General features: G+C 42.0%; 1 protein-coding gene across 7 annotated transcripts in view; it reads left to right on the top strand.

The window, feature by feature from the left end:
* Positions 1-4,424: 4,424 nt before the first annotated feature.
* Positions 4,425-22,932, top strand: part of arhgef39 (Rho guanine nucleotide exchange factor (GEF) 39) — a 31,990-nt gene continuing 13,482 nt past the window's right edge. For 6 of the 7 annotated variants that reach the window (XR_003786813.3, XR_008695517.1, XM_029160805.3 and 3 more), the window contains exons 1-7: positions 4,426-4,559; positions 5,793-5,949; positions 6,493-6,587; positions 7,576-7,696; positions 11,746-11,864; positions 15,199-15,269; positions 17,859-17,987. Coding sequence is in view for 5 of the 7 variants with exons in the window: in XM_029160805.3 (XP_029016638.1) it covers positions 4,555-4,559; positions 5,793-5,949; positions 6,493-6,587; positions 7,576-7,696; positions 11,746-11,864; positions 15,199-15,269; positions 17,859-17,987 (697 nt within the window). In the remaining 2 variants the exon portion in view is untranslated. Of the gene's footprint in view, positions 4,560-5,792; positions 5,950-6,492; positions 6,588-7,575; positions 7,697-11,745; positions 11,865-15,198; positions 15,270-17,858; positions 17,988-22,932 lie in introns of all 7 variants that reach the window. The other variant, XM_029160806.3, reaches the window with a different exon arrangement.

The raw sequence follows: 22,932 nt of genomic DNA, 5'->3' as shown, positions 1-22,932 counted from the left end.
TCCTCGCGTCTGATACTCGTAGCTTTTAGGTCCTGCGGAGACAAACTCTGTATTAGAATCAGACTTTAGCTCATCCGTCAAATCTCCCAGGTAATTACCCAGAGGGAGCTCGCCTCGCCAGGTTCAGTACAGAAGATTACGCTATCGGTGTTATAATACAGAACACGCCTCTCAAGCTGCTCCAGGCAGCTGTACAATTTCAGTCGGGCGTAACAGGTGGTCAAAGCGGTGACAAATACGTTTGACCGTTTGGGACGAGCTACGACACGCTCGCTGCTGCAATGTTGAATCAACGCCACCTTGTCGTTTAGAAAAGTAAAATACTTTACCTCCCTGTCTCCTGAAAACAGTAGCTTGAAAAAATATTCGGGCCTTTCCACTGTTTCAGTCTGAACAAAATTACACCTCTGACTCAGCTTCCCCCAAAAACTGTTCAGGCATAATTTTGCTACTTGTCTTTTAGCAGGGTTTAACACAATATTTGCTGGATCTAAGATGATCCCCTGATTTTTGGCATAGTCATCAATGTATTTTTGCCTGCTCTCTGCATCTGTAGCATTCGTCGGATAGCTGCTGGCTTCCTGCTTCCCCTTGAGAAAGGTTGAGATGTATTCTTTAAAGAGAGAGCTACTCTGCTTTTTGAAATGCCACAGTTCTATGACCCCCCGCTACTCTGTAACCCTTATAACCCTTGTAAGCCTTCAGAATCTCGGGGGAAGGAAAATCAGAAGCATCCTCTCTCAGAGCAATGCAGAGAAACTGATCCATGCATTTGTTACCTCTAGGCTGGACTACTGTAACTGCTTACTCATAGTATGTCCTAACAGCTCCTTAAAAAGCCTACATCTTATTCAAAATGCTGCAACCAGAGTTCTGACAGGACTTAGAAAGAGAGATCACATTTCTCCTACATTAGCTTCTCTGCACTGGCTGCCTGTAAAATGTAGGATAGAATTTAAAATTCTCCTACTCACATACAAAGTACTCAATGATTTCAATGGTTTCTTCCTCGTTGGAGAGGGAGTTTTTCCTCTCCACTGTTGCTGTCAAATTAAATGCTTGCTGTATGTGGGATTTGTTGGGTTTAGTTGTGTGAGGTCTTAAACCTTACTTTGTAAAGTGCCTTGAGATAACTTTGTTGTTATTTGGCGCTATATAAATAAAATTGAATTGAATTGAAGGCCAGACTCCTGTCAGAGCGTGCTCCCCATCGCTGCGGTCACAGGGGCCGTCCTGACAGTTCAGCTCAGCACAACTTCTGCATAGAGTAAACACGAGGCGCCCTTTGCCAGATCTGTAAGGGAGCACAGGGAAAAACAGGCCACGGGGAGGATACAACGTCGCCTTAATGAGCCCAAAATAAGATCCTAGCGACCGGAAATCTCTGAATATGATCTCCGGGTGTCCCAGAGGATAAGGACATGTGTAGTTGACATAAGGATACAGAGATGTAAAATCAATGTATCTCACGACCTCATCTTCTCCCGCAGAGTATCTCAGCGTCACGAGCCATGTGCGCCCCCCGTACAGAGCATCACGTGGGGCTAGAGGCTCAGGGGCCTTGTAAGCTTTCAGGAACGCTTTCACACCCTGGTGCGACTTTTTCAGCAAACCCCAGCAGTGCTCCTTCATGATAATCACATGGAGCCCATACTCTGACCTCAGCTTTGCTAATCTCTCATGCGTCTCGAAGTGTACTTTTTCAAAAGTTTTCCCTGTTAAGGCATGAACGCTGCTGCCTGAGAAACACTCTAAGCAACCGTGGTAGAAGCAGCCCAGAAATTCATACACTGTCATCATCCCGCCTGACTCACAATAGCCATCTACCCCCATGTGCCTAAAGCTCCGTTTACCTCAGTTTAGAGCTTGCTAGATAAACATTTGTCTCTGACCATCACCTATTCTGTGTGTGTGTGTGTGTGTGTGTGTGTGTGTGTGTGTGTGTGTGTGTGTGTGTGTGTGTGTGTGTGTGTTTGTGTGTGTGTGTGTGACACCGAGCTTCAAAGACAAGATGCACTAGATTTACGGCTTTGGTTCTGGTGAGGGATAAGATAGGAAGGAGCCAGAGACCAGAGGTAAAAGGCAGACCATAAACAATTGGTCAGTTAAACACAACGTTAGATGTCAGCACTTAATGTGCAACAGAACCTTGAGAGGGAGATAGATTGTTTGTCTAACAATGTTTAGTGCTGAGCCCAATCAAGTACAGAGCACATGGCTGCTATACGTAATGAGAAAAGAACACAAGAAGCATAAAAGTAGAATTTTTTCCATTACAGTGTGTGTATATGTGTGTGTGTGTGTGTGTGTGTGTGTGTGTGTGTGTGTGTGTGTGTGTGTGTGTGTGTGTGTGTGTGTGGGTGTGCGCCTAAATGCCATATGACTGCAGACCGAGAGGACCCCTGTGACCAACAGCAGAGGTCTATCAATGATGCAAGGGTATATGCTTTGCAAGTTGCGGATGTTGTTGTTGTACACCAACAGCGTACTCTAATACTACAATGCAAGAACCTTGTTTCAAAATCAGTGTTTTCCGACTTGACAACTAAACCCAGACGTAGGAAGGAGGTAGCGGATGGGCAGGACACCCCAGGCCTGCGAGCTCAGACGGCTAAACACACACACGGAGGAAGGCGTCGCCCCGGTGATACGGAGAGCACAGACTAAAGGAGGATATACAGAACGCACCGGCGGCTAAGCCCTTGTAGCAACGTCTTTATAAAACAGCATATATATTTGCATACATAGGGGCGTTCGGATGATCATGGCGCCTCTTAACACAGAGGATGAAAGATCAGCAGACCTTTGACATTCAGGGTCAAAGAGTAGATACGCTTTGACACTCTGGGTCAAAGAGCAGGTACACTTTGTCATTGCAAGGTCGAGGGTGAAAAGATCAAGTGACCTTTGACCTAGAGCTGTCAAAATATGAATTGATCAAAGGTTGTGTATTTTACTCTCTCATTTTCAACAATATAGCCTAAATATTTCCTGATGCTTCAGGTTTTTTTACTATATTAGACAATGATGAACATACAAACGCGCCTTGATGGCTAGTAGTGCTACATTCAGAACTGCACAGATGCATCAATGTACTGAATGTCATATGTGCAAGAGTTTGTGATCTGAACGTACTATCTTTGTCTTCATCCAGCTGATTCACTGCTTTTAATCCTCATGTCCACCCTGCTTCACACTCAATAGCACCTGTATAGACCAGAAGATTACTGAGATAAGTTATAGTTTATATGCTTATATGTAACTGTTGTTATGGTTGCTGGAACTGGTTTCGGTGGGAAGTATACTTTTACCACACGGGATGTGTTGATTTATGGGTCTGGACTAAAGCGACAAGAGTCTTACTTATGCAGCCTGGCTTAGTCATACACAATCTGGTACTTTTTACATGAATGAGGAGAGGACATGAGCTCAGGCAACCCTTGTCCTAATAAAATTAAAGTGCTGTTACTTTGACTGCAAAGTTGGTGCTTTATTTAGTCAAAAGCATAAGCTAACAGCAAGTAATAAAAATGATTAAAATCTCAAAATCATAATACAGTCAATAAACCATGTTCATTCTTTCCCTATGTCTACTCTTAGTCTACTCACAACCCCTTTGGCTCTGGAAGTTCAAGGCTGGCTGGAAAGTTGACGAGTCAAAACGTGTAGATGCTTGGTGGGGAGTCTCTTTCCAAAACAATCTCGGCTCTGAACTTGATTTTCTTTGTGATGCTTCACCCTGCTTGGATGAAGGGGCTTGGCTGCGCAGAGGCAGATATTTCCTCCAAAGACTTCATCCTTTCTTTGTTATTCCCCCATTTTCTGTGGCCTTTTTGCCGTTCTTTAGCTTGTACACAACATTTCAAAGTTGTAGCTTGAGCACACAAGATTGCACAACCTGCATCTGACTCCTGCCCTCAAACATTAAACTTTATTTCACCCTGATTACAAGCTCACAAAATGCATTAGAACATGTATTAAAAATGTTTCATCATTCAAACATAATCACATTACTATATTGGTAAAAATCATCTGAATCATCAAACATCATCTTATCGTTTGTTCACCTCAGCTCATTCTTCTGACTGCTTGCTCTTGCCTATGTTGAATGTCATTACCATCGATGTCTGTTATTCTGGGCTCTAAAATAGGTAAAAGGAACACTGATGAATTTATTTATTTTCAGATATTACAGTAAATTTGAGGAATCAGAAATTAAGATTAAAATTGAGCCAAGGCTGAGGAAAATGTTCAGAAGCAAATGGAGAGGGAAAAGAGACAATAGTTTCTTTATAATTATAATAAATCAGCGAGTCAGTAGAAGAAGGAGGAGAGATGAAACAGTAATATGACGATTCAGATTTGGAAACGGTGAACCAACGGTATTAGTCCCCACCAGTCGGTGGGGATACTTTACTAAGTTGTTGTTTGTCGACCGCCAATCAGAAACAAGAAGAAGAAGGAAAGCCTATTAGCGTTCACGTTAACATCATAAACCCGGAAATGAAAAGCTCAACGTAAAAAGAGCGCCTCAATCATAAGTGGAGACGTTACATGTGGTAGGTCCTGATAATGTTTAGGACGATTTACTCAAGTTAAACATTTCTAGTTGATACAGCTGTTTGTTTCTCTTGCTACGCACAAACACTTGCTGTTTTTGGTATTTTGAGGCGATGACTTTTAGCGCTTCTTCGTGACCTGTAAAGTTTTAGTGCTTAAGACTTAAACAAGACGCTACAGTCTTACCCAACTCGAAACAAGCGCTTGTCACGTACAAAATGGAGCTGCAGATGTCAGTTTTTTATCTTAATTGAATATTGACACTGTTCTACAATTGCTCACATTATACAGATACACATATAGTGTGCCTGGATGAGCTGCCTGAGTGAAATATATGTTTGTTCACATGCTCAATATTAACATTTGAACAATAATAAAAAAACAAGTTAACAATATTGGTCTAAAGGTAGAAAAGGTATTCACATATGCACACAGTTATACATTATAGATTCAGTGAAGTTTACTTAAAGCAGCTCTGATTTAAAAGTCTCAGCAGCAGGGAGAAATATCTGTAGACATGTTGCATTTCTTGCATCATTTGAGAGTATCCTAGTTGCACTGTTAAAGTCTATTCAAAGAGTTCACGCATTTAAACAATTTCATTGAGGAAGTTCTTGTTTGAGCAAAGATAAATTTTAAATAACTAAGTTGGCAGTAATTCAAATTATTTTTTTACTAGGTCTAAACAAACAGTCCCTCTTAACACTCTTTACATTTTTTCATAGAGTTTCATTTCTTTTTTGATTAAAGTGGGAATTGTCTTCTTGGTTTGTATGATATATATGTGATAGTCTGCACTTATCTTGTTACTGTGCCTGGTGTTGATGCAACAGGGCTTGCAACTAAGGGGCAGTGGGTTTCTGTACCCAATCATTGTCTGATGGTTTAAAAAGCACAGCAAAAGTATCTGGGAAGTCTTCTTCTCATACCAGACCATTTCTAGTCCATACATCTCCACCATGGTTTTCACTTACTTGGCTTTTGTTTTAGGCTCTTCTACGTATGTTTGACTGTGACTTTTTAACCTGTGACTTGCTGTATTATGCTATTGTTAGCCTGGATTACTGTATGAAAATAGTGCACCAAGTATATGTTGGGGTACAAGGACCACTTAGCACATGGCTGTGGTTCAACACAAAATTGAAATACAGAATTGTGAAACCATATACCTCTGAATAGCAGGCATATACAGTAGCAATCCTGTTTATCAAAATGCCATTTTTATTTTGCAGTATCCGTCACCCTATTGTTACCATGAATTGCAACCCTGGTCCACAGAGCAGTATTCAGCAGCAGAGGGAACACTGGAATAGAAACCACAGTACATCAGCCAGAAAATTGGTGCAGACTGAACAACTATACAACCATCAGCTTCAGCAGATCATCACTGTATGTACCGTAGCAATGATTTAATATGTGTTAAATTGTTTTGACATAGTTGTATAGCACTAAAAAGGTTTCTCAATAAATATGGTTAACAACATGTCAGTATAATATTTCGGTGTAAAATGGGAACCATATTCAGACTGAGTGTTGAATGGGCAAATGCTACATGGCTTTAGAAATGTCATAAAAATAAAAGTTTAAAACATACTCTACGGGTAACTATATGCCGTATGTAACCTACACAGTCGATATAGAATTCTTGGTTCTCTTTCTCCATGCAGAGGGAACTGACATCTACCACTGCAGCCTTATTTCTAAAGAATTACTTACCCCCAAATGATTATAGTTGTATGCCCAATGTAAATTCAAATGACTAATGTGCACTTTAAATTACTTATACAGTAGTTATCTGAATAGGTCTCTGTTTTGGTACATAATTTCTCTGCTCTTGTTGAGGTCAGCTTATTTGTGCCATGTGTAATACTTTATGATGTTAACAGACATTTTTTGCCCACATGCAAATCCTATATCATTCTCTTCTCATAGTACTTTGTGGATATCCTGAATGCCAAAGGAACCCTGAAGCAGGGCATAAGAGAAAGCATCTTTAGTTCAATCAAAGAAATTCATTCCATAAACCAGTAAGTATCAAGTACAGTTTTAAGAATATATCTGCTGTAGACATGGGAAACCATTTAAATGATTAGGTATAAGCAGGTTGTCTTGTGTTGTACTGCAGCCAGGAAAATCTTTGTTACTAGAAGATACTTTCTTTGACTTTTACTGTTGGTGAAAATAAGAATTTGTATTAGCAAACAATGTGTTTTCTTTCCGGAGCTACTGCATATCGGCTGCAATTACGCCGAAAGATATAACCAAAGCAAGAAAATATAATTATTATCTGAATTACCTGCTTGTTGTTGCTGTTGGGGAAGAATTAAAAGTCAAAGCTGAAGAAATCTGATCTTGGCATGATGTTACTTTCAAGGTGCTGCAAAACACAGAGAGGGGGAAAAAACAGAGGAGGCTTTCCTGCCTTTCGCTCTTGTTTGAATTCTTTTGACTGCTTCTGTATCTTATAAGTATAATTGTATAAATACAGTAGTTAGTTATTAAGTTATTCTGATCAATTTACCATACGCAGTACTCAAATTACCCACTTGAACCATTTTATTTTAGCGTATTGGCATTATCAGTGAGACAGTGGAAGTGTGGTTGCAGTAGTAATGGTTATATTTGTAGTCCCCACATGTATTAGTTGCATGATATGGTAAATGTCATCAACATGCCCTCACTCCAATACTCAGAGTTCAACTCCACAAGTCACACCGACATCAGATCAGACTCTTATAAACGTAGATTCGCACAATAGACAAATTTTAAAGATCAAAGCTGTAAAGGTATCCACATTCAAAAGAAACTCGGACAGATTAATGGCTTTCAAAAAGTTTGTCAACAGTTGAGAGAACAGTACAGAGATAGACAAAATGAATGATGGCTACATTTAATTTGCCTCATTCTTTTTCCTTCTTGTCTTTTTCTTGCATACACTTTCATTAATTAGCTATTTAGAGTTGAGAATTAATTGTATCTAAGGTGTTGTTTATGTGCCTTTCTGTTGTTTTTCAGGGTTCTTTTGGTCCATTTGGAGAGTGGCTGCATTGGCAGAGGCTTTGATCTGTTCTGTCCCAACCTGCAATACTACAACACATATGTGGACAACATCTATAATGCCAGTAAAGTACTCAGGGTAAGAACAGAGCGTTATGACATGGTGATTGCATCTGGGCCGGCTCACTGGGTGTCTTTTTTACATGGAGGACATAAATGTTGCTTTAGCTCTGTACAAGGGATTTGTTTACTATAGGCACATTTATATATTATTTCTTTTATATAAGTTACTTTAACTGTGTTAAGTAAAATGTAGATATTAAAGTGCTCTGATTCAGTATATTATGACTACTAAAATTCTATGAAAGCAGAACTAAGATACACTGTAGCCTACATTGTGCCAAGGAGGCGCAGCACGTGGCAGCAAAACTCAGCAGCTCTTTCCTTTTGTGTTCTTTTCTTTAGATTTTTTTTAACGTTTTCTTCTATCCTATTTGTGTTTCCTGTTTTTTTGTTGTTTTTTTTTAATAAATTGATATGGAGTCGTGCAACAAAAATTTCATTTCATTACTTTTACACTTTGTTTCATTATCTTTTGCCAACTTTTCGAAGCGGTTCCTGGGTGACCGTTTAAGAAGCGGCTCCATTTTTTACACTCTGGACCAGGTGTTAGCTAGGTAACTGTGGTCTCTGTCAACGGATTTATGCTGGTGCGGGCGGAGCAGATCGCGGCGCAGAGTGGCAAGAGGAAAGGTGGGGGACTGGCAGTGTTTGTGAACAACTGATCAACGGTTTACATCGCTAAAGAACAGCACTGTAGCAGGGACATTGAGCTGGTGGCAGTCAGCGCTCGGCTGTACTACCACTCACTGGAGTTCTACCTGATGTGCTGATAGGCACCGCTTACATCCCTCCGTCAGCCATCGCAAGCCAAGCACCAAAACGCCCTCATTGTCATCTCTGGGGACTTTAACCATGCCTGTCCAACCTCACCCAGTATGTTAACTGCCACACAAGGGAGAATACAACTCTGGCTGATCTACATGCTAATGACAAGAATGCATATACCCTGCCCCCCTTAGGACACTCTGATCACAACCTAGGTTATCTCTTTCTGCTTACACTCCAGTGGTGAAACAGCAGACACTGCAGGTGAAAACAGTCAAGAGCTGGACAGAGAAGGCAACAGAGCAACCCACAGCCAGGTTATGAGTGACTAAGCCTGGGCAAATGAGTTGAATCTGTTTTTTAATAGATATGATTCTGCCTGGCCCCCAGTCTCCAACCACACAGCCCTCTCTTCAGACCTCACCAGTTCAGATGTCTCTTCCCAGCTGCAGCTGTTCGCACCTCAGCACCACTTCGCCCTTCCTCTGAACAGAACAATGCCCCCCCCCCCCAACAACCTACAGATCCAGACCAGCCACCACCCATCCCCCTCTGCCTCACTCTGAACCAGGTAAGGAGGGAGTTAAGGAGGACAAGAGCCAGGAAGGCAAGAGGCCCTGATAACATCAGCTCCAGGGTCCTCAGTGTGTAGCCCAGCTCAATGAGGTGGTCCTCTACATTTTCAACCTGAACCTCAGGCTGGAGAGAGTATCAGTACTCTGGAGGACTTTCTGTCTGGTTCCTAAAGTACCCCGTCCTAAGGAGCCTTACCACTTCAGACCCGTTGCCTTAACCTCCACCTGATAAAGGCCATAGAGAGGATCGTCCTCAGTCACCTTCGTACCCAGGTGAGCTCAGCACTGGACCTGCTGCAATTTGCATATCGACCAGGTGTCGGGGTGGATGACATCATCATCTACCTGCAGCATCGGGTCCTGTCTCACCTGGAGTCTCCTGGTAGCACTGTGAGAGTCATGTTTTTTGATTTCTCCAGTACTTTTAATAGCACCCAGCCATCACTAATGTGGAGGAAGCTTGAGGTGGCAGGCGTGGACCAACATCTAGCTGGTGTGAGAACAACCACCTGATACTGAACACCAGCAATACAAAAGAGCTTGTTCTGTACTTCAGGAGCTCCCCTCCACCACACACACTGGTGAAAATCCAGGGCTCAGACATTGAGATTGTGGACACATTTAAATACCTGGGTGTCGGCCAGAGTCGACTCCGTCTACTGAGGAGACTGTGGTCTCTTGGTTTTGCACAGAACTGCTAAGGACTTCCTATGACACTGTGGTGGCCTTAGCAGTCTTGTATGGAGTTGTGCTGGGCGGGGGGCAGTGCAGGCAGAGACAGGAAGCGACTCAACAAGCTGCTTAAGAAAGCTGGCTCTGTCCTGGGCTGCACACAGGAGTCCATTGAGGAGGTGGCAGACAGAAGGATATTGGCCCAACTAACATCTATCTACTGCTGTACTGTTTAATGTCTCCTTGCTGAAGTAGAAAAAAGAATGTCCCCATTGTGGGATGAATAAAGTTGATCTTATCTTATTCAGCTAAAAAACTAGCATGATGAGAAAAGAAGAAAAAGAATTTATGCATTTAGTATATAAAACAGTGACACAGTGTACAGGAAATTTTCACAATAGAAAATGTGTGTAGCATATACATAGCCCAAAGTACTGCCATGTGTATGCTTAAAAATTACTGTTCTAAGCAAAAAGCTGCAGCTGGTAAATGTATCTGAGAAATGTCTTTTTTTGTTGTCATTGTTATAGATACTACTACTTATCTTTCGGCTTTTTCCATCGGAGGTCGCCACACCATGTCAGTCTGGCCTCTCTGACTTTGTTGCTGCACTCGCCTCTTTTCCACACTCCCCATCACACTGTGAACTGTTGACTTCAAGTACTTAAACACCTGCACCTTCTTCACCTCTGCCCCCTGTAACCTCACTGTTCTACCTTAACCCCTCTCATTTAGACACATGTATTCTGTCTTACTACGACTGACTTTCGTGCTTTTTCCCTCCAAAGCAAACCTCCACCTCTCCAGCTGTTCCACCACCTTTTCTCTACTCTCAGCTCACATTTTGCTCACTGCAAATCACAATGTCATCCGCAAACATCAGTGTCCAGGGAGATTGGTGTAGTCCCACCTTTCCCTTAAACTCCTCTGTCAGACCTACAGCACATCTCACCACCATCATACTCCTCTCATACATATCCTTGACTACTCTGACATATTTCTCTGCCACTCCCCACAACCTCATACAGTACCACAGCTCCTCCCTCGGCACCCTGTGATACACCTTCTCTAAATCCACAAAAACACAATGCAGCTCCCTCTGACCATCTTAGTACTTTTCCATTAACATTCCTCGAAGCAAAAATGTCATCAGTGCTCTTAGGGGGAATGAAACCTTACTGCTGCTTACAAATCTCCACCTGTTTGCTAAGCCTGGCTTCCACTACTTTTTCCAACTGCTTCATTCTGTGGCTCATCAACTTTATTCCTCTTTAGTTAATGCAGTTCTGCGTGTCGCCCTTGTTCTTAAGGAGCAGCGCCAGAATGCTTCTCTTCCATTCCCCAGGCCACTTCTCACTCTCTAGAATTCTGTTGAACAAACTGGTTAGAAACACCACTGTTGTCTCTCCTAGACACTTCTACAGGTACGTCATCAGGACCAACAGCCTTTCCATTCTTCATCTTTATCAGAGCCTTCCTCACCTCATCCATTCTAATCTCTGCTATTTCCTGCTCCAAAACATCCACACCTTCCTCCTTTATTTTCCTGTCATTCTCATTTATCAGCTCCTCTAAATACTCCTTCCATCTTCTCTGCACCCTCTCCTGAGTTGTTAGCACCTTTCCATCTCTGTACGTAATCATCTTTATCTGTTGTACAGGCTAGCCAGACAGAGAGATAGAGATGAGAAAGGTGTACAAGTCCTTCTCTCCTTCCTTCGTGTCTAACCTGTCATACAGCTCATCATAAGCTCTCTGTTTGGCCTTTGCCACCTCCCTCTTCACTCTGCACTGTGCTCCCCTGTACTCCTGTCTACTTTCCTCAGTCCTCTCTACACTCCACTTGCTTTTAGCCAACTTCTTCCTCTGGATGCAATCCTGTACTTACTGCCACCAAGTGTCTCTATCTTCTTTCCACCTTCCAGATAACACCCAGCACCTTCCTACCTGTTTCCCTGATAACCTCTGCTGTAGTTTCCCAGTCATCTGGAAGCTCTTCCTGATCACCCAGAGCCTGCCTCAACATCTGCCCATCTTGTTGTTGTTGTTTTAGATACAACTGAAGAAAAACAAAGCCTTCAGACGTTTTAAGAAACTGCAAGAAACCCGATCAGAGTTCAACAACCATAAACTTGAGGAATTACTTCAACTTCCCGTTCAGAGAATTGATCAGTAAGTCTGTGTTCTGTAACTCTGCAAATGAAAAGGCCACATGATTTGTTAAATTTCTCCTGCAGCAAAAGTTTGATTTTATGCCATAGGCTAGGTTAGTTAGTGCTTTGGCACAAAAAGTGCACTTTGTCAATAAATAAATGTAGTAAAACCAACCAATTATGATGGTTTGTACAGGACAAACCGCAGTGGTGTGAATATGCTTTGACCTTATTTTCCCCAGCTCACCTCTCCATTTGGTGCCCTTTTCTTTAATTTAAGTTTTAATTTGAGTAATTCTTTACTCCTTCACATTTACGAGGAGGGCAAGCTGCTGACTAGAAGCCTGAACGGGTAGGGCCCGTGGCCCTCCACAGCTGCCAAGGTAATTTCTTAGCGGGTAGTGATTAAGGCCACAGCTGGCCTCACTCTCTGGACCCTGTTGAAGACACCATCCCCCCAGGCCCCTGCAATGCAGGTATAACAGATAATTTAGCTCCAGTTTGAACACAGGGTGGGAATGCATTAGGTTGTCATATGTGTACGCAGATATTTTGGTAACTAATCAATCAGGTAAAATTTCAACAATATTTTAAGTTGAGTTTTTGTGTATAAAACCCTAAATATCCATAATGTAAATACACAAAAAGCATTAGGTTTTACTCATTACTGATGACATGAAGCAAATTTAACAGACTTAATTAAAATAAAAGGATAATATATGCATTAGTGCACGAAAGAATCAACTTTTGCTGACACTCAAATTCTCACAGGCTCTTGGGCATAAAAACACATTTTGCACAATAGCATTTTATTAAAGTATATTTAGATGATGACATAATTTTATCCATTAAAAATTTGATGTTGATGTTTTCTTTTATGTAGTGCAATAAATCTATCATCCACCACTTTTGAAACAACCTTCCTTTTGTGAAGGAAAAAAAGAAAAAAAGTGAGACTAGAAAAAGTGACACCTAACTTTACATTGTTGATTATAGAGGCTTCTCAGCGGTGTGTTTCAGAGTGGGAGAAGCAGTTGATGGAGAAATGTGGGTCTGCAAACCATAGAGGATCACTCAGCTCGTGAAGAAGTCTGTCCTTTTCAACCTCTGAACTCAGAGAATAAAGTTGCTGAATCGTGGAACCGCAACTTAGCCAGTGCACTTCTGAATGATAGAACGTTTGAAATTCTCTGTGGTAGAGTGCTCATATTCGAATTATGTTTACCGTTTCACAACAGTGATCACTGTTCAGAGCCTCTTGGTGGACGATACAGTGCATTTTAACAGCCTCACCTCCGTTCTCCTGCACCTTGGAGCACACAAGAGGCCACTCCTTTGCGCCTGTCATAGATGGTGCTCCATCCATTGTAACTCCACAACTTGTTCCAAGTCCTATCTTGTCAATTGCATGTGACAAAGCTTCAAAATGTCTCTTGCGTTTCTTTGGTGTTGTTATTTTCAGTGTGCTTTAGCAAACATTTTCTTTATTTCTTTTTGTTTTGTAGAGGAACTGCATTGATCCACTCAGCAGCTCCACCTAGAGTTCAAACCAAAAAATGCAATACCATCAGGGTTCACTTGCGGCCATATTCTGGTATATTTATGTTTATTTATATGTAGTACGGGCCAATTCAAAATGGATGGATGGGCCATAGTTTGGACATCCCTGATGTAGGACTATGCTTTATACAAGCGTGCACCTCCCAGTTGCGCAGGACCACCTGAGGGATGCCTAGCAGGACCTAAGCTAAGTCACTCTGGACTGGCTAAAGGGGCCTGACTACCTGTATTGTTTTCCCATATTGCAGCCAGAATTACATTTCAGTCAACCTTCTTCTCAGAACTGTTAATATCAACAAATACCATTATTATTTTCTAAGGAGGCAAACTAGAAGCTAAACATAAGAGACAAGGAGCAAGACAAACTACATGTAGGAGCGACAGGGAGACAGATTAGTCATACCTAACAGTTCAGTTAAAATGTTTCAGTAACAGCAAAGCCTCAGTAACAGGGTTTGGGCCCTGATAGGATTTTTACAGCTTGGCTGACAATCTGTCACATTCAGTCTGTGGTACACATATTTACTAACCAGAATTCATATTTTGTATTTCAGAACCATTGCTTTATTATATCATTTACACTGTGACAATGGAATGATGTTACTACAATATGTTTCACACTCGTCAGTCAAGCCAATAAATGGATCAGTAGCATACAGTCTGCCAGCAAACTAGTGGTCTCTCACAGTGGCACCTGATTGTCTCTAAATCAAGCCCAGACTGACAGACCAAGTGGAAATCAATGTCAGTTGTCAATGCTTGCAAGATCACATCATCCTAGTAAAAGGGGTAAAGATTTTTGAGTTGAGGTTCCTCACAACTAAGTTTCAATTTACCAGCAGTTGTCACACTTTCTTATTCACTATTAGGTCATATGTGTAACACAACCACTATGGAAATGCTTATGGGAAACCATAACACAACCAAACACTATTATAATTTTGTCACTCTTGCTTAGAGTCAAATATATATATATGAATTTTATGATATAAAACCAGTTGCAAATTAATTAAAAAAACATACCTCAGGTCCCCACAATTGCTTATTTAAATTTATATGATGATATGTATGTATATCATGGCTACAGGCTTCTCTCACAGACTGTCTCTGGAAAGCCTCTGTAGAACAAGCTGTTTAAGTTTAAGAGCTTTTGTTATGTATTGACTTCATTGTGTGTGACTTAAGTATCCCATGCAGCTCTCATTTACAAAGTTAAGGCACAGAGAGGGGCACTCCAATATTCAGTAGTGGTCAGTGAACAGGTTTCTGTTGTTTTTCTTTACAAGCTTGTAGCTTAAACTAGCTTACAGCGCCTTACAAACTATAAGGGCAAAAAGTCAAGGGCAGCAGTTGCTAATGCCTCGATAGTAGAGAAACTGAATTACTTTAAACCGTTTTGAGACTGGAACCCACTCACTAATTTTACAGGAAACCTTACAAAGCTGCAAAACCACATGTATTAATGGCTTAAATTCTGAAGTTCTGCCTGCCTGAAAAGCAGCCATGATATTTCCTTTGAAAACTGAATATGTATCACTGACCTCTGTAGTTATGAAGTGTTTTGTCGTAATATTAGCAACTGGGTTTTACTGCATGCAGTGGTTTGCCCGCCATTCTAGTTTTGTTCAATATAAAGAGCGAAGGACATGGGTGCTCAAGTCTCATACAGATGTTTTTATGACTCAATAAAATAAGGAGATATGTTTACATCTCCTTGTCCGTTTGATGGATGTATTGTTTCAGTTGCAATGCAAAAATGTATTGATCTTGTTTTATTTTATATTTGCTTACAGATACAAACATTTCCTACAAAATCTTATTGCCAACATAAGTCCAGACAATCCTGAGTTTCAACCGCTTTCAAGTAAGTAAAATTTTGCAACATTAAAAAAAAGAAAAAAATCTATAACAATAACAAAGATACAGATGGAGCAGCTTCACTAGACAGGAAGCGTGCTCCCCACCCCAATCTAATGTAGTTAAAATGTACTGTTGCTGCCTTTTGTAGCGGATTTAAATATAATAGTTTGATAATAATTAAGGAAACATTAATATTCCTCGAAGTTGGGGCACCAGGTTTGTTTTAATCCAGTCAACGCCAGACGTCAATTCAGTGAGTTACTAATTACGAACAACAATAACTACTTTCTTGTGGTAAAACCAAATCAGTCTCTAATGTTGGGGATTGTTGTCGCGGTTCAGGGACCTCTGCTTAAATCTGAAGAACAATGCACACAAAACAGATTCCTTTTAATGTTTTATTAATCTAATACTATTGAATATATAGGAATAAAATAACATGCAAATACTCAAATAAAAATACAGAACAGCAAATGATCAAACAATCGGCAACACCTAAGTGTGTGATGGCTTTGATCAGGCGAAAAGAGTATTTGTTTCTAAAAACCTAAGGATAACTAATAAATTTGGAATATTCAATCTTAGTGCTTTGAGAAACACCAGACTTCTCAGAGGATTAGAGATGTTTGTCTTGCCTTAGTTTGGAGCTGTAGGCCGCTGTACAGCGTCTCCCGTTACCAGCTTGGTTGAGCAAGGCGTGCCCTCTCTGATCCAGGTGCCACAGCCTCTGGGCCAGGAATCATCACCCGCATTGATGATGATGATGCCTCGGGGTCAGGAAGGTAACAGTCAGCCAAGTTGGACTTTCCAAGGTGTTTCTTGTGCTACTTAAACTAGCCCAAAAAGGAAACAGGCTGGAATCGAATTTAATTAGTTCAGTCAAGTCAGTCTAAGTCATCTCAAGAAACTCTCAACAGTCCTTAGTTGACTAACTATTTTTGATTGAAGTATCAAAATTTGCTTTATTACTTCACATTCTTGGATTTACAATCCAGATCTCCTGGGCTAGTGGGAGAGTCCATGAAATGAGTCTTGGTAGAGAAATTATGAGAAGAGTCTTAAGGTCTGGTTAGAGATAAGGCAGAGGAGGACCCTGCTGAGATTTAGGTGGTGTCACCTAAAAGTATCCATGGTCTTTTAATGTGCACTTAGCCATGTGCGTGTTGTTTATGTTAAACTCTCAGTTCTGTTGTGAGAGAAAACACTGTCCTGTGATATAGACAAGATTTCTGTGTATCCTTATCTTCTAGTGAATCACAGCTTTGTCTCTGTGGAAGGGAGTGAAGCTCCTGTCATTTACAGACTTGAGGTACTTGTGAGTATAAGTATGTGAAGAATATGACAGATTCCGATAGATAATTTTATTCAAAGGTGAGAGAACATGTCTGTTCCAAAGGCAGCACAGATAGAGGATGCTAGATACAGGCTTGGCAGGGGTTCATCCTTCTCAGCACTTTGTATACCTTAGCGGATGACACATTAGCTACATCATTTGCTGCTTTAAAATGCTGTAGTCTACTGTAGCGGCCTGGTGTCTCAATAGGTAGAGCATTAGCCTGGGAAGCAGATGATCCCTGTCTCTGGCATCAGCTGTGTCGTAGTGTGGCAGCTCGCTGCTCCCCCAGGGGATAGGTAAAATTTCATTTTTTTCCATCTCGAATTTCCATTCTGAGATAAATAAGGGAAGTTGTTGTTGTTGTTGTTGTTGTTGTTGTTGTTGTTGTTGTTGTTGTTGTTGTTAGATTTTGTTTAAAGGGTCTAGCTGAGAGTGTTTAGGGGAGGGGAGCAGCGAGGCATCTATCACACAATTTGTCCATCCTTTTTCATACAGAGAGGACAGACAGCTCTGGAAAGAAAATCTATTCCAGGGAGGAAACTGTCAGTAGAAAGTGTATTCTAGCCACAGATTCAATCATCTGTGTGCATTACCAGCATTCACATTCAACGTGTCAAATTAATTGATTTTCACTACAGTACAACCACTCATGCTAAACATAAAGTCTAGGATTTTTCTGTCCAAATCTGTAGGACTGTGTTGCACTAAATACCACTTATGCAGCATTTAACCTTTATCAAATACATTGCTTTTAGTTATTATGATTATATGATTACAGGTCTATATAATAACATTTACATAATTAAGTACCGGTAAATAAAAATGAAAATATTTATTTTAAGTGTTAGACTAGGCTACCAGGACATTTTGAATTTCTCTCTAGCTTGTATATGTGAATTTTTAAAAACTTCCTTTTCAGTTGCCCTGAGAGTGTAGTTCTGAAATCTCTCTCTCTGTGCCTCCCTTCATTGTTGCTAAGGAGTCAAAATGTAACAACTCAGTGAAACTGAGTGTAACATACAAAGAACAGAGTGGTCATGGATTTTATCATCTTATGCTAAATGCAATGTTTCATAAAACATCGAACAAATAACATTACTCATTGAATTACATATATAAGTTCTATCACAATAGAAAATACTTTCACATACATGACATTTTCATTACAGTGTTAATCCCTGTTAATACATTGTTTACATGTCCTTTCTGTTTTACTGGTTTAACTATGTAACAATGCATTTTGTTTGATTGTTATAGGGGCGCTGAATGTGGTGTGCACTGTGTCCCAGCGCATTGAGAACAATACCCGCTGCTATGAGAACCACCTACAGCTTTGTAGAGTGCAGAAACTGCTCAAAGGACAACAAATGAAGGTGTTGGCTGCAGGTTAGTCTTGAATCACATGGTGTAATCCACGGGTGTCAAACTCAAACCTGGCCCTTGCTGGTTTTCCAACTCTCCCTACCCAAGAGCCTGCCCATTACCTAGATCAGGTGTGTCAATCAGCAGCTGGATGAGCCAACCGCCACACCTGTTCAAGGTAATCAGCAGGGAGAGTTGGAAAATCAGCAGGGACACCGGCCCTCGAGGACCGCAGTTTGACACCTCTGGTGTAATCTTTTTTTATCAACAGTATTATAGATAAAGAAAAATTCAATTTGACAATTGACTTATACATTTACAATTAGAATTTATGTTTTTTTACGATTTTATGGGTATTTTATGGGATTTTATAAGGTAAGGTACACAGCACACTTCACTACAGCATGCACTGGTGACTCGAGTACTGCCACCACTGTGAACCAGGCCTCTGCTTCAGGTGTACAAAGACTAAACCCACCCCTTGACCCTATACTCAAACAGCACCATGCCTATTGCTATAAAGTGCTTTTTTTGTTTGTTTTGTTTTGTTTTTGTGTGTGTGCATAATCAAATCTGTGCGTGTGTAACCCGATCTGTGCGTGCCCAAACCAATCTGTTCGTGAGTAAACCGATCTGTGCGTGTGTAACCAGATATGTACTTGTAGACATAGTGGCGCTATACCATTTTTACACTTATAATTTGGTGCTTTAAAATTACGCGCAAATCGTGGCTAAATTTACAAGTAAAACAACATGACCCTCCTCGCCCTGATTGACTAATGAACAAGGAAGTTGTCGCAGTCCTTTGACGTGGCACAGCAGATCCTGAAATCTCCACAAGCAGTAGTGACTGTTTATCAGACCACAATAAACCTGTTTGCTTTAGGTGAGCACGTTTACTTTAACAATGCTTTTAAACAGCCTGATATGTAATGCAGTTGTTAGACAGGCTTGGACCTTTGTGCAGAATCACGGTGCTCCTTGCTGAACAACACCGGTCTACAAGGAGACACGTGCCCAGTGTTCCTGCAGAATGTCTCAAGATGTCACCAATACCAAAGACATGGGCAGAAAGCTTGGTCTAAGAAATCATGTAGTTCGCAGCATTCACTTTCAACTGTCAGCTGAGAACTGCAGCTGCACCGCTGTAACTCTGCTTCGCTTCATCCACAGTTTCTGTGGGTTATCTAAACCTGGAGTTCTCCTTGATCTGAACATCCCCTAGGACCAATTAGGCTCAGCTCACAACCCCACACATGGAAAGCCTAAGTGTGTTAATGTGAGTGTGTTTACTATATACAGCACAAGTACGCGTACTGTATGAGTGTGTGTTTGCGTGGATATGCAGGCTTACTTGCAGGCTTGTATGTGTGTATTTTATTTATTTTAAGTGTTAGACTAGGCTACCAGGACGTTTTGAATTTCTCTCTAGCTTGTATATGTGAATTTTTAAAAACTTCCTTTCCAAATTTCCAGACTCTTGCAAGTCTGTTAGCTTCCTTCTTTGCTAATACGCCTTCAGCCCAACCAGACATATCAGAGCACCAGCAAAACCAACTTCTCTAACTTTACCTCTAATCTAGTTAAAAGAAAATTAACTTTAACAGATCAGGAGTGTTAAACTACCTTAAACCTGTACTGGAAATGAAGAGGGTAATTATGAGACACAAAGCCTGAATCAACTCAGGTTAATCAATACAGCAGGCAACCTCTTACACTAGCTAGTCTCAGATTTTCTTTTTGTTATTTCGATTTATTATTTAATTCAGAAAATATCTCATCTTTTGACTGTTGCTGTGTGTTGTTTAATAAGCATTTTTATTTTTGCATCTAATTTCAACATATGTACCTGTACTATACATAAAACATTGGGTTGAATTTGACATTAGACCCAACAAACTGACCCTTACCCAGCAGACTGGAGGGGCAAATTGTCAAACAAATGCAACTTATATTTGTTTTATTTTTTATTTTTTAGTTTAAATTTGTCTTTCTGATAAGCAGTTGTCTATTAAATTTCACTTCTAAGCCAAATTCCGTTTTAAAGTTAGTGTCTATCAATTAAATTGAAAGATTGAAAACATCATACATTCCAATCAAAAGTTGTGTTTTTCAAGTCACAGAAGAATGCAACATCACCTGTGTAGTTTTTTTTTAGGATGTTAAAGAAAGACTCACAGGCAGCTCTTCAGACTTCAGATTTTAGCCTACAGTAGTTTTATTGTTATTGCTTATGTTGTAATAAAGGGTTATATACAATAAGGACACCCAAAGACGACTATCATCCTATTGATCTTGTATGCCTGTAAAGATGATTTAATTAAAGAAAAATGTTACTGCTGAAAGCAAGTTGTTAGAATAAGAATAAGAAAACCTTTAATAGTCCCGGAGTGGGGAAATTACTTCTCACAACAGCAGTACAGATGAGCGAGAATACAGGTACAGAACAGTTTGTGTTGGCACAGTACAAAGCAGTACAGTACAGTTAGAGTGAGTATGAGGTCATTGCAGGGTTATTGCACAGTAATGGGTATAAGATTTGTACCGGTAACAATATACATAATTGTTCACAGATTTACACAAATATTGTGCAGAGCAGGTTGCTATATAAACCACTGATGCAGTGGGTGAGTGACTGTGGTGGGACGTGGTCAACAGTTCTGATTGTACAGTCTGACAGCAGCAGGTAGGAAGGATCTACGATATCTCTCCTTCACACAGCGAGGGTGGATCAGTCTGCTACTGAAGCTGCTCTCCAGAGCAGACAGTGAGTTCTCCAGTGGGTGAGAGACCTGGTCCATGATGGATGTCAGTTTAGCCAGGACCCTTCTCTCACCCAAGTCCTGCACCTTGTCCAGAGTGCAGCCCAGGACAGAGCTGGACTTCTTGATGATCCTCTCCAGTCTCTTCCTGTCCCTCACTGTGATGCTGCTGCTCCAGCAGACCACACCGTACAAGATGGCCGATGCCACCACAGAGTCATAGAAGGTCTTCAGGAGTGGACCCCTCACTCCAAAAGACTGCAGTCTCCTCAGCAGGTAGAGTTTGCTCTGACCCTTCCTGTACAGTGCATCCGTGTTATGAGTCCAGTCCAGTTTATTGTTCAGATGCACTCCCAGGTACTTGTAAGAGCCCACTCTCTCTATGTCCCTTTCCTGGATGTGCATCGGTGGTATGGCAGCAGGCTGCTGTCTGCGGAGATCCACCACCATCTCCTTCGTTTTCCCTGCATTGATCAGGAGGTGATTCCGCTGGCACCAGTCCACAAAGTTCTGAGTGAGTCCTCTGTACTCTGCATCATCATCATCGGTGATCAGTCCGACGATCGCAGAGTCATCAGAGAACTTCTGCAGAACACAGCTGTCCGTGTTGTGCCTGAAGTCTGACGTGTAGAGGGTGAAAAGGAAGGGGGCCAGTACAGTCCCCTGTGGGGCCCCCACACTGCAGGTCAGAGTGTCAGACACACAGTCCCTTGCTCTCACAAACTGAGGCCTGTTTGTGAGATAGTCCATAATCCACTCCGTCAGATGAAGGTCCACACCAGCCTCCTCCAGTTTGTGTTTCAGAAGCATCGGCTGGATGATGTTGAAGGCACTGGAGAAGTCAAAGAACATGATCCACACAGTGCTGCCAGGCTTCTCTAGGTGGGAAAGAGCTCGATGTAGGAGGAAGATGACGGCGTCGTCTACTCCTATGCCGTGTCGGTAGGCGAACTGCAGCGGGTCCAGGTAGGTTCCCACCGCAGAGCGGAGGTGACCCAGGACCAGTCTCTCCAGTGTCTTCATCAGGTGTGATGTCAGAGCCACTGGTCTGAAGCTGCTGAGGTCTTTGGCGTGCGGTGTCTTGGGCACTGGTACCACACAGGAGGTCTTCCAGAGCTGTGGTACCACCCTCAGCATGTTGAAGACATGCTCCATAACTCTACACAGTTCGCCTGCGCAGGACTTTAGGAGTCTGGAGCTGATGCCGTCTGGTCCAGCTGCTTTCCTGGCCTTGATCTTCCTGAGCTCACTTCTCACCTGGGTGCTGGAGAAGGATAGGGGTTGAGGGAGTGTCTCAGTGTGGTGTGAAGTGAGGGGTTGAGGGAGTGTCTCAGTGTGGTGTGAAGTGAGGGGGTGTTGTTGGGTTGAGTCACCAGTTGTCAGGGCTGAGGGTAGAGGGCTTTGTGTAAAGGTGTGAAGGGCTGTGGGGGGTGGTAATGCAGTGGTATGAGGTGACAAAAGGTTTGGAGGCAGCTGCTGGGAGGTGCGAGTGGGTGCTTGGTCAAACCTATTGAAGTATGAGTTCAGCTCGTTGACCCAGCTCAGGTCCCCCTCAGCCTGTGGGTGTGGAGCTTTGAAGCCTGAGATGAATTTCAGGCTCCTCCACACCTCACTGACATTGTTCTGCTGCAGCTGCTCCTCCATCTTCCTCCTGTAGCTGGACTTCCCCTCAAGGATTTTCCTCCTCAGCTCCTTCTGCACCCTCCTCAGCTCCTACCTGTCCCCTGATTTAAATGCTCTCTTCTTCTCCTTTAGCAGAGCTTTAATATCAGGGGTGACCCACGGCTTGTTGTTGGTGAAACACTGAACCCGCCTGGAGGGAACAGTGTTTTCACAGCAGAAGTTGATGTAATCCTTACAGTCTGTTATTGCGTTAATGTCCTTCCCATGTGGGTCGCAGAGCTCTGTCCACACAGTGGTGTTAAAGCAGTCCCTGAGAGCCTCCTTGCTCTCAGCTGTCCACCTCTTCACTGTGCGGGGCACCACCGGCTGCCTGTGTACAACAGGTTTCATACACAGGCAGGAGATGCAGGATGTTGTGGTCAGCTCTGCCTAGCGGTGGGAGGGAGGATGCAGTGTAGGCCTCTTTGGTGTTGGCGTGGAATAAGTCCAGTGGTTTATTGTCTCTGGTGGGGCAGGTCACATACGTACATATGTAGGCAGAGCAGCTGAAGGAGGTGCATGGTTAAAGTCCCCAGAGATCAGGA

This window comes from Betta splendens, chromosome 9 (genome assembly GCF_900634795.4).
Source record: "Betta splendens chromosome 9, fBetSpl5.4, whole genome shotgun sequence".
In the NCBI taxonomy this organism is placed as follows: domain Eukaryota; kingdom Metazoa; phylum Chordata; class Actinopteri; order Anabantiformes; family Osphronemidae; genus Betta; species Betta splendens.
Note: the sequence above shows the minus strand (reverse complement) of the source record. Positions and strands in the feature narration are given on the sequence as shown.